Source organism: Quercus lobata, chromosome 3, assembly GCF_001633185.2.
Source record: "Quercus lobata isolate SW786 chromosome 3, ValleyOak3.0 Primary Assembly, whole genome shotgun sequence".
In the NCBI taxonomy this organism is placed as follows: domain Eukaryota; kingdom Viridiplantae; phylum Streptophyta; class Magnoliopsida; order Fagales; family Fagaceae; genus Quercus; species Quercus lobata.
In genome coordinates, this window is record NC_044906.1 from 18,952,306 (window position 1) to 18,964,908 (window position 12,603).

The 12,603-nt window shown below is 36.0% G+C and overlaps 1 protein-coding gene across 1 annotated transcript; it reads right to left on the reverse strand.

Annotated features, from left to right (window-relative positions):
- Nucleotides 1-407: 407 nt before the first annotated feature.
- On the reverse strand, nucleotides 408-12,425 carry LOC115979862 (topless-related protein 3). Its single transcript, XM_031101930.1, has 25 exons — nucleotides 11,953-12,425; nucleotides 10,820-10,999; nucleotides 10,604-10,717; nucleotides 9,579-9,737; nucleotides 8,989-9,163; nucleotides 8,722-8,848; nucleotides 8,110-8,225; nucleotides 7,854-7,989; nucleotides 7,624-7,733; nucleotides 7,031-7,100; nucleotides 6,884-6,957; nucleotides 6,710-6,805; nucleotides 6,541-6,633; nucleotides 5,401-5,528; nucleotides 5,047-5,281; nucleotides 4,789-4,956; nucleotides 4,611-4,697; nucleotides 3,938-4,090; nucleotides 3,636-3,746; nucleotides 3,341-3,520; nucleotides 3,130-3,258; nucleotides 2,914-3,009; nucleotides 1,474-1,656; nucleotides 1,219-1,394; nucleotides 408-897 (listed from the first exon to the last, which is right to left on the reverse strand). The coding sequence occupies exons 1-25, from the start codon at nucleotides 12,030-12,032 to the stop codon at nucleotides 681-683; spliced, it is 3,393 nt and encodes a 1,130-aa protein (XP_030957790.1). The 5' UTR covers nucleotides 12,033-12,425; the 3' UTR covers nucleotides 408-680.
- Between the last annotated feature and the right edge of the window lie 178 nt (nucleotides 12,426-12,603).

Consider the following 12,603-nt stretch of genomic DNA (forward strand, 5'->3'; position numbering starts at 1 on the left):
CCAACACCAAGTCACCCTCAACAGTAGCTCTATGGAGTCCCAATTCACTACCAAATTCCACTTACCAATTAAAAAACAAAGGTCTTCAACTATGGGAGAAACGGCATATCATGTGAATAAACTAATGATGGAAAAAATTTCAAAATTTTTTTTTTTAACAATTGCTAATGTGGTGTGTTTTGATTGATACATTATAAAATAATGTCACTGATGAACCTATATGAAAATAATATTATTTCAATCACAAATTAAATTTTCTTGTACCTCTAGTATTGTTCTGTGTGAAAAAAATATATAGATAAGCCTTGAAAAAGGCTTATCAGCTAATTGCTTGCGACTAGTCCTCTACAACAGAAGAAATAACATTTTCATTGCCAATATTAGAACATGCCATCTAATGATCTCTATTCCATTAAAAACCTTTTGACCATATTTATCAGTGAGGAAAAGAAGAATAAATACATTACAACTGTTCCGAGGAACAGGATATTACTACAAGATACAATTCATTTTATGAGTTGACTACAACAAATTACGTATACAAGAATGTATTTCTAACCATTAACATTTTTTGTCCAAGCTTATCTTTGACAAGGAACAAATGGTGGAATAAAAACCTAAGAATCTATACTGATAAAATACAGATGGGATTAACATCACTATGTAAAATACATGGGATCTCATCTTTGTGTCTGATCGGGTGTGTGGTTGCTTGCGATAGATGATGATGCTGTCCTGCCATTTGGTATCCCATTATCCATTGGTGGACTTGAACCCCACTTCCCCTCTGATTCTGTTGGCTCTATAACCTTTACAGATCCATCAGTCAACCCAACAGCAAATTGGTTGCGATCCAGTGGATTTGCCGCAACAACAAGAGGGTGCACAGATTGGCTTCTACATTAGAGTACAACACAGATTCTAAGACTCATATAATGACACCAAAAGCATGAAAATCAGTATGAATAACCACTCAATGCATTTCAAGCTTATTGTGAGTTACAAAAAATATATATACTGACCAATATATGAAGCAACAGTGCTAGCTCAGAAGAGCAAGGATGTATAAGGGCAAACAAAAGGCAGGAAGTTTATTTGCACAAGAGTGTAATATGCTATGAAAATTTTTTTATCACGCTTCAATACCAATGATCAAATTTCAGAAAATTAGACAGAAATGACTGTGTTTGGTGTACAAACCACGATGCCCTAACTTACCCATTTAAAGCTGCCTGGGACAAGTATGCTGATGGGGCAATACGACATCTTAGTCTCAGACTATCAGCATCAAACACCCCAATATTGCCATCGGAAAAGGTAGCATAAACTAGTTGACTATTGCAAGAGTATGCTGCATAAGAAATGGGTGCAGACAGTGCATCTTGTGGGACCCACTGCAACAGAAGAATGCATAAGCACATGCACCAAGCGTGTTCCAAGAAATTATTTACAAGCATTTGACAAACTTCCTACCTGCCGTATGCGGTCCATCTTTGAGGCATCATATATAGCTAACTGTGTCTCATGGACTACCAGCAAGCGCGTTTGGTCAGAGTGGAACTGTACTCGAGTGTCGCCGACAGTTGCCTTTCCAGCAGGTATTTGGATTGTAAATGACTTCCTCTTCTCCCATGTGTCAATGCTCCACACACAAAGCTGCACAAAATAGTTGACATATATTAAAACTAGAACCTAGCCATCATCCTAAAATGTTTATCAATTTTTAGATTAAATAATTTAATAAATGTGCTCCAGTAGGGGTGTCAATTCGGGTTAGCGTGTCGGGTTCGTGTCGTGTCGAGGTAGGGGTATTAGACTAAATGGCTCAACCCTAACCCGACCCATTTAATAATCGTGTCAGGATCCTTCAACCCTAACCCGACCTGTTAATAAGGCGGGTTGACCTGACCCAACCCATTTGACACGTTTAATAAGCGAGTCGTGTTGGGTTGACACGAATGTAACACAACCCATTTCAACCTGCATAATATTAAATATAACATCCATCTATAAATTATTATTTTTTTACATCCCAAAAACCAGTGCATACACTTTAAGTTTTCGACCCACATTCAAAATAATATAGTTCAATAAAAATATAACATTCATCTAGAAATAAGTTCTTTACACTCCAAAAGAAGTGCAACACTTCAACCCAAATTCAAAATAACATAGTTTAATCAAAATAAAATAACATAGTTCAACAAAAATATAATATCCTTGGAACTCGCCAAATGCTAAGTATCAATATTGAAAGAATTTGAGCAAACAGTAGACTAATCTTGACTATGACCACGATTATCATCCATAGATTCTTTGTTGATGTCCAAGTTCATAACATCTTCCACAAGCTCATCCAATTTTAGAGGTTTAGGGTTTGTAGGGTTTAGAGATTTATGGTTTGTGAAGTTTTAATTTTCAATTACATCGCTTGTAAATTTTTGTAATTACTTACTTTTCTTTTTAAATTTAAAATATATGTTGGATATAAAAGGTATTTGACAAATATAAAATAAAATAATTATTTATTTGTTATACGAGTTAAACGGATTGTATTAAGTGGGTCATTTCGGGTTTGACACAAATAAATTGGCGTGTCAAACGTGTCTATTGCGGGTTACGCGAGTTGACCCGCTTATGACACGTTTCTTATCGTGTCACTTTCGGGTCGACCCGTTTATGACCCAAACCCATTAAGGCCCAACCCTAACCCGGAAAAAACTGTGTTGGGTTCGTGTCGTGTTCGCGGGTTGGGTCGAACATTGACACCCCTATGCTCCAGCAAGCTTGTACAATGTCCTCCCAACTGGGCAACATATTTAAGATAAAGCAACAAACTGACAAGTTATTTGACAATTATTATTGTACTGTAATAGTATTAAACATAGCAAAAGAACCACGTATGCCACTTACTTGAGCATCAGCCCCTGAAGAAACTAGGATATTAAGATTCGTTGAAAAAGCTAAACCAGTTATCCGCTTCTGGTGTCCCTTCAGTTTTGATTTTACCTTAAAACAACATATAATTCACACCAGTTTATATTAAGAGAGCAGAAGAAATCACTTTTTTTTGTTGAAGAGGGGGGGGGGGGGGGTTTGGTGTGATTAACCTATGTAGTAAGTAATTACCTCATCAACTCTAACGTTATATATGTGTATAGTTGAATCCTCCATTCCAATAGCTATGATGTTATTATCTTGAGGATGAAATGCTAGGAAGGTAGAAGCAGGGGGTGCTGCCATGAATGTTGTCATTACCTACAAATTAGAGCAATTGATGGCAATCCATTAATAATCCCAATTTTGATTAAGTTTGCAAGACACGTATGGAATGACTTACCTTGAATGTCATCATATTAAATAATGAAACCTTTCCACCACAGGCTGACATCACATATGAGTCATTTTTTGATAGTGCTATACATGGTACTGATTCTTCAAGGTTGACACCTGAGACATCATTAGCCATAAGAAGACCACTGTTTGGTTGCCAGTGCTGAGGAACAACATTGGCAGTGGCCTTTAAACACACACAGACTTCAGAAATCTCCTCCAAGAAAGAAGAATCTCAAGCAGACACACACAAAATATAAAGGAAGAAAAACTAAGTGAACATGCTTTAAACTAGCAATTACTTTTCCGCTTGGATTTTGTTCGTTCCGTGTCCATTTCCACAGCTTCTGAACACCATTTGACCCAAGTGCCAAAACCCCAATGCCAGAATTTGTATATAGAAGTCGAACAACCTAAGTATAAACATAGGACAGAATGCATCATCAAGTATATAAACTTTATAATAAAAAGTCAAATATAGTAAACTTGCAGAGAGTTGAGAGGTCACATTATAACCAACCTGTGTATTAATTCTTTTGAACTTTTAGTAAAATTTATAATACTTATTGAAAATAAGGTATTAAATACAAGATACTTCACAAACCTTGCTCGAAGAATCTGTGCCTTCTGGCAAGGTAACTAATCGGCACTGGACAGCATCCACAATTTCAGACAACTGCCAAGGTTTGGTTCTATCAGTTACATCCTCCATGGTTCTTGGCTTTTCCATGCTTCTTCCATTTGGATCAACTCCATTCTTCAAAGATATAAAAGTAAAAAAAAAAAAAAAAAATCAACACTTTGCCAGAATGTATTTGCCAAAATGCAGTAGCTCATTTACAAAGAAAGTTTGGGGGGAAGGGTGTGGAAAGAAAAATAATAGAAAATGGTTTTCCCAAGAAGAAAAAGTAATATCATAAGCAGGGGAAAAAAATTAAAACAGCTAGTGCCACATCCTTGAACCAGTCACTAGGCATGTTTCATGTGGAGCATGTTCACCACACATGAAAAGTATAAGTTTAAAAAGGCAGGCCCATAAAAGGGAACCATGTCAAGAAATTAATACATGAGGAGAAGGAAGTTGACTGCTTTATTTATTTCCTTGACATGTTTTAGTTAAAACCCAGAACTAGGGAAATCAGAGGATTTAAATAGCGCATGTGCCTCTTCATATATGTTAAATGCAAGCTAACCAACATGCATAATTACTGCTACAACCAACATATAAACTTCAACAAAAATTTCACATTCCAAGTAAGAAAGATCAAGCTGCATACAATAATTGGAGAAGGCCTGACAGGAGAGCTCCTTTCCACTTTGCAATTGACTGGATTGACATTTGTTATGGCAGGAGAGCCAGATACCTAATGAATAGACACAAAAAGGAGATCCCAATAGATATTTATTTAATATTTTTAAAAGCATGCAAGCAAAACTAAAAGATATGATTTAAACCTTGGCTGCAGCCGATTCAATGGGCGATCTCAATGCTTCAAAAGATGGGGGTTCAATGGGTCTTAAAGATCTGAGACCAGCAGCATTCGCAAGTATCTTGAATCCATTGTCTGCTGTTGTAACAGCGAGAAGATTCCCTTCCTTGTTAAATCTCAAGCGAGGAAGGCTCTGAAACAATTGATAAAATGATGTAAGAGCCCAATTTAAAAGCAGAGATATCTCAGAGAAGATCTACAAAATAATCCATGTAATACTGACCGGGAGCCCACCATCGGCCTCCGTGCTAGCGAGAATATTGTTATTGTCCATATCCCAAAACTTTATCTGGCTATCCTCACCAGCAGCCAAGAAGTGATTCTGAGTTGTGTCAAACTGCACAACACCTGCTGATTTCTTTCTAAACCCAATATAACTCCTCTTTATTGCTCCTTCACTTTCATTCCATTCAACTAGAAAAGAATCCCCATCTTTACTTGTCCCACAAGAGAACAACCTGAAAAAAAGATAAAACCAGAAGAGGTAAGAGATACATCTAAATGGAATAGAGAGAACATAAATTGCATATTTACCCCACTTTAATTTTTTTATTATCATAGATTCAACTAATCTTACCTACTTCCATCAGCACTGTAAAGCATTGTAGTACACCAGTGTCCAGGAGCATCATAATCAACTCTAGAACCCATATTGTCGTATAGCCAGGCCTTTATTTTTCCATCACAAGCTGTTGAAAATATGAACTGCAAATTCACAAGTGCAATTGTTAATGCCAATGAAGCAAGTTCTTCACTAGGAAAAAGAATTTGAAATATACGATAAATGCTTCACACTCAGGATTCATGTATGGAAGGCATGGGAGTTCGCACTAATGGAATAGGCATTAATGGAAAGGTAAAGCAGCAGTAATGATGACAAAGGCAGAGTAATAATGGTGGTCCAGTGAATTTCAACATATGGTGAAGCTTGTGACTGAAAGTTGGTAGCACAATGGTTACTAAGATGGTGAGGCTGTAACTGAGGTGCAACTATAGTGTAATAGCAATGGGAAGCCAATGCTAATGATGTAAAAGCACTTCTTTTTTTTATTTGGGTTTTGTTGTTTTTTTTTTTTTTTTTTTTTTTTTTTGGGGGGGGTGGGGTGTTATAACTATAAGAATTAAATGCAACGCCTACCCCACCTTCATGCATGCATTTAACCATTGTGCTCTGGCTACAGCAGGTAGTCAAGTTGACTACAGTTATAAGGTGGTAGTTGTGTGGAGCTACTTGTGTGATGGTGGTGCAAATGCAATTGAAGTGTTTGGTAGCAGTGGAGGCAGTTATGTCTTGAAGGTTGTTGGCCGCAAGAAAGAGCCATGATCATGGTGGAATTGTCATTAATATCAAAGGGATTATTGAACAGCCAGTTAATGTATAATTTAAATTTAAGTAGCAGTTAATCAGATATGATATGGTAGGAACTAAGGGCTAGATGATGGCAATTACCAGGTGAATGTCATCACACTATTCAAGTTTTACCATGACCATTACAAGTTAATCAAAGTGTAAATTCTGAGATTGAAATAAATATATACTTAGTCAACCTTAAAAACACTGCTTAAGCTCGGTTGTATGAGTAATATATGTGTGTTATATAATGTACAAGGATTTTGGACTAAATCGGCTTTAGAGCCTTCTTATATGATTCAAATATTGATGACCGCTCTAAGATTATATTTTGACAACCCATAAAGCTATCTCCTTTCACTATACCTGAATATTCTCCTTGTGATGAGGACAGATGGAATATACTGGCGCCTCATGACCTTCAAAGACGAATAGTCTTCGCCCCGCCGAATCCCACACCTGTTTCAACTCTTCCATTTAGATAATGTGGAGTTTTTTTCATCAATTGTAGCATATAATAAAAAATGGTTCTCACCTTTATCAGCTTGTCATCTCCACAGGACACAAGACATAGTTGTTTATTTGGATGGGCAAAGGCCAAGTCATTCACAGCTCCAATATGGGCATCAATCTGCCATGACAAAGGAACACAAGTCAAGCTACACATACAAATTTTTCCAAGAAAAAAAAAGCAGAAACATCACTTCACCTCTAAATTTTGGCGAAGATCATTTGATCCATGATAGGCATACAGGTGAATCAAATGCTTGGTAAATGCAACCCCTGCAGCAAGAAAACTAATAAGATACACAAACTGACATGTTAAAATTTTTAGTCAACCACTTTGTTCACATACCCACAAAATTTCCATCTGGACTCCACGTAACTCGGCTGACAGATATCTGTGTATCTTTGGTAACAGAAGCCTGAATAGAAACCCAATTGTCAGACTCCAAAATGAATGTAGGTTCATATTCTCGAGCACCATGGTACTAATTATTACTTCTTCTGTCCCAATTTGTTTGTCCTATTTCAAAAATCCAACTTTTTATAGGAATATCATTTATCGTCTTGTTTACTGTATAAAAATGTAAAAGTTTTCAAAATTACCCTTAAATAAATTTATCAAAAATGGTTTTGGAAATAAAGTAGAGGCATAATAGAAACATTAGTAAATTAGTGGTTTTTAATTTTAGAAACAGGACTATTTTGGGACATCCCAAAATGGAATAGAGGACAAACACATTGGGACGGAGAGAGTATTATTATTGGTCCACCATCAAGATACTAGTTTTCCAATAAAACCCAATAAAGTTGCCAAAATGTCAGCATTATTTCAAGATACATTTTATTGACTTTTAAATTATATTATTAACTTTACAAAAAAGGAGATTAAGAAATTAATACTAAGACATTGTATGATACACACTAAAAGGTGAGACTAGACACCTGAAACCCCAATGAACAGGACGCTATTTCCCATATCTTGAATGGCTTTGAAACCAACCTCTCACGCGAGGCAACTTCCCAGAGGGTAATTTCACCATTACTAGAACCAACTGTTAAACAGAAACTACAAGTCAGACAAAGGAAAAACTAAATAAATAAATTAAACAATAATCTATTTGTAACAAAATTAGCAATTAACTGTAAGAAGGGCCAAGATAAAACTATTGTACCAAGTAGCAATGTGTGATGAGAAGGATGAAAATCCATGCTTGTGACAGTGTATCCTTGATGCAGTGTTACAACTACTGCTCTAGGCAGGTCCTCCAGTGACCAAGGAGCTTGCTGTCGAGTGGTCGGATATGTGACCTGAAAATTAAAGCAGCAGAAAGGAATACCAGAATTGATCACTAAATATGGTTTAGTAGCAGAAATACAAGAGGCAAGAACTCAAAATCACAAATAGTAAAGAAACGTTGAGAATATTACCTCCTCAACAGATTGGGCAGACCGCAACCGTTTCATTAGTTGTTCATGATCAGTACTCGGATAATCCACCATACCTGAAGCTGCTGGAGGTGTTCTTGGACGTTTCAAGATTGGAACTGTTTAAATTAAAAAGTAGATCATGCCATACATACATATCTACTTAGAGATAATTAAATAAGTAGAAATCAACTTGAGAACCCATATCAGATTATATCCTTCAGGTTGAAGTGACTATTACTAACACCTGCCGAAGCAGAGTGAAAAAAATTGGACAAGAATAAAAAAAAAAAAAAGCCCCCTCCAAAATCTATTCAAAATGCCACTAGAAATCAGTAACTATTGACAATGATATTCAACATTTCTTCATTCATACTTCCACCCCCTCCCCTTTTTCCTTTTTCTTTCCAAATAAAAGAAGAAAAGAAACAGATGAATCAAATAAAAAAATTAGTGTTTTACAATTTTAAGGGCAACTTTGCATCTCAAGAAGAAAGATGTTATAAGCACAATTTGGTATAAGTTTCATGCTCTTCAAAGTTAAAACCAATCCTTTGTCTTTGAAAGAAAGATGAACCACTTATATGCCCATTTCATCTAATGAAAATTTCTAACCTTGATTCTGTGGAACAGGTATGGATGATGCAGTAACAACAGAAGCTTGGACAGATGAAGCAGAGGCATTGGCCATCCAACCAGCTAAAGCATTAGCATTGGCAGCTGCTGCAGTGGGTGGAAAGGGCTACAGACATTAAAAGGGAAAAAAAAATATTAATTATTCCACAAATAACATTTTATTACTTAGTATTCTTTAAAGGGAGAAGGGGGGGGGGGGGGGTGGGGAAGGAAGGCATAAAATTTTCTCAGTGCATAATATCATACACCATGAGCTCCAAGTGAGGAATAAGCAGCAGGCTTTGCAACTGCAGTGACTGGGAGATTGACAGGTGTTGGTGCAAGAGGACCATTTGGAGGTGAACAAGTGTGGTCTGTGAATAAAGTTTTAATATCTGGGTTTGGCCTTGGGTTCTTGCAAAGCTGGTGCTGCCAATTCAAACTACATAGACAACAGTCAGAGATCAGATATCAGACAACCATATATAGGCACAACAATCAGAATCATTATAAGCTATATATAAGATAACATGAGAGTGGGGCAAGGGAGTGACAAGAATCCTCAATTGCATTGGTATTTTTGTTTACAGCATAATGAGAGAGAGAGAGAAAGAGAGAGAGAGCTGTTTTAGGAAAATATTTTTTCTTGCAAGAAGACATAAATGTATGATTAGTACAAATGTTGAAATAGCAACAGCCACAGTAATACACTAATTCCTTATTCTATAGGAACAAACAAGTAGGGCAGCTTCTTATATAGAAAGGATTTAGAAAAATGCAAAGATGGTATAACAGCACAACAAAAGAGGATAAATTCAAAACCTTAACCTGCTTACCCCATACATCATCAGCCATACCTTTGGTTTATTAAAGTCCGAAGTCTTGATGACTTCAGAGTAGGGAAAACAAGCTTCTCACGAAACAGGGGATTTGCTTCTATGAGTTTTTTAAGCTCAATCAACATTATGCTACGAGCTGTTTTGGTATCACCATACTTGGACAGCTGCTCATTTTCCCTGGTAAGAAAATAATCACACCTTAATAGATATAGGAAGTTCTTGAGACACTTCAACACAAATAACACAAGCAGAACCATAAATTAGAATTCTACCTTGAAACTTTGTCTCTCTCTCTTTTTTTTTTTCTTAAGGAGAGATGTATATGGAAAGGAATCTTCAGGGTAAGGCTTAACATTTTTAAGCACATAGACACCCCTTGATAAATTTAGGGTTGTAACTCAGATAGTAGATCACTTGCTCGCAAATTGTACCGATGTAGTGAATTATACCAGTGTAAGCCAGCAATAATCAAATTCTTGCAATCTCACTCTGCCTTGGTGACCAATCAATACATTTCTGTCTTCTTTATCCTAATTTCTATTATTTTATTTACCACCAAATTACCATTATAATTTAACAACATCAACAAATATCCAATACATAATACATGCCTGTCATTTTCAGGTGCTGCAGACAATGTGTTATACCCACTGTCTTAGATAGAAATTCATAACAACTACACCATATATACACCTAGCGCTTCTTATAACACTCTGGGGTGCTTCATTAGGTTTATGAGCAGAAGTGGGAAAGGTAAAAAGATGAGACTCAAATTTTGCCTTATATTTTGCTTTAGGTCTTATGAAATAGAGTGACTTAGCCAAGTTGTTAAACCAAACTCAATTAACTAAATCTTTTAATCCTGCCCCCAAAACCCCCCTTTTTATCCCCTTCTCCATGCTTTGAATTTAGAAAAATAGAAACCCAGTGTTACTTTCTTTGCATACGTTTTTTTAATTCATTAAACAGGCCACAGAAGGAATTAGTTGATCAATATTATACCAGCTAATAAATCCATTTACCATAAAGGTATGAGAAGTTACCTGAAATTGCTAAGAGTTAAAAGCTGAGTGATTTCTTTGTACAATTCCTCATTGAATGTTGAGAAAACTTTCAAATCATTCACTAATATTTCAACAGCCTTTGCCTTGTCTTGCCTATAATATCATTAAACACACAAAGAGGAGGCAAAGATTATTCTTTCTATAAAAAGAAATAATTTCTAAAAAAAAATTATAACAAATATAGATTAAATATACCGATCAAGTGCTTCAAGATACTTCTGCTTCCTGATTTCAAAGAATATCTTCATGGAGTATCTATTATCATCGACTTTGGTAAATCCTGATAAATACTTCTCGACTTCTTCCCACTCTCCAGCCTGAACTTTTTCCTCAAAGTACTTCATGTTGAAGAAAAACCCTGATTCTTTCTCAAGCCTATAAAAACCAAAATTTCTTTTTTCAGTAAACAAAAATGGCCAAGCAAATTACCAATTCATATGAAATAATTTAATTTACCAAAAAAAAAATAAAAATAAAAAGAGAGAGACAGAGAGACAGAGAGACAGAGACAAATGGAAAGAAACTTGAGTGCGATGAAGTCCACCACTGACCACTCAGCCCACCAACAAATTTAAATAGCTTAGTAAAGTTAAGAATTCCTTTCCTTTTCTTCTTCATATTCAGATTACATGTTCCGGTTTCAATTCCAGAATTTCTCAAAAGCCAAAAGCCAAAAACCAGAAATTATTATTATTTTTTAATGGAACCTACATCTTAAATTTATTTTTGTCGGACTTGAATACAACAAAACCCCCCACTCGTTGACAACCAATGCAGTTATATTCTAAGTTTAACTGAAATTATCACTTTTAAGAACCCAAAACAATGGAACAAAAATTTATTTTAAAATTCCCCTCCCTTTCTTCCCTTCACTTATGGTCATTTCCAAACAGTCTAATTTCTAATTTCCAAAAACAGAAAAACAGCTAATCCTACATCAAATTCCACTCTTATCACCTAAAACCAGACCAAAAAAAAATCGATAAAAAATTCCACTTAACTGGAATCAATACAACAATTCAGCCCTATCATGTACACCAAGTTGAGTACAAACACCCAAAAGTCTCACACACACATACATGCATACAAACTTCAAATTCACAAACTTTCCCTTTTCAGTTTTCACTACACAAAAACAAAATCCACATCACCTACATACATATAAAGCTGAAATCACAAACGTTTCCTTCTATTTCACCCATTTCCCTCCACAACCAATCACATAAACACATCAAAAACACATACATAAACACATATTTAGCATATAAAAAAATATATCAACACAAAGAGATAAAGCAACACACAGAGAGAGAGTAACAGAGACTCACTTGTGCACAGACTCCTTGAACTTCTCCTCCTCAAGGAATTGAAGTATGAGAAACACCAATTCTCTGCTCAAAGATGACATCTTTCCCAGCCAAAAAAACCCCAACAAACAAAGCCCAAAACCCCCAAACAACCAAAACAAAAACAGCTCAAACAAAGAGAGACACAGAAAAAAAGCTTCAAAACCCACCAAAGAAACAACCCAATTAAGCCCAAATCACACACTCCAAGCTCAGAAATGCTCAAAACAACCTTATATCCCTCGAAATTCAAGCTCTTTCCGGCGATTTCTCAGCTCTGAATCCGAGGTTTCTAGGGTTTCAAAGGCTGCGGATAAGAGAGAGAGAGAGAGAGAGAGACTTGGTCTCGCTATCTTCGATGCGTTTGTACAGAGAAGAAGCTTGGGTCCTTTCTCTTTCTACTGACCTATCAGTGATAAGCACATCTACTTATCTGATCTGTAGAGGTACTTATTGTATCTGTGGTTGTATCCTTATCATTGTTGAGTGATAAGAACAATGGAAGATAGAGAAAGGGTGTGCTCCGGAATCGAAACCACACATTCAAATCTAGTGAATATTCGCTTCACACGTCCAGTCGTATCGTACCCAAATTTTTATTTCTTTTTTCTTTTCTTTTCGCACTGTCGCTTT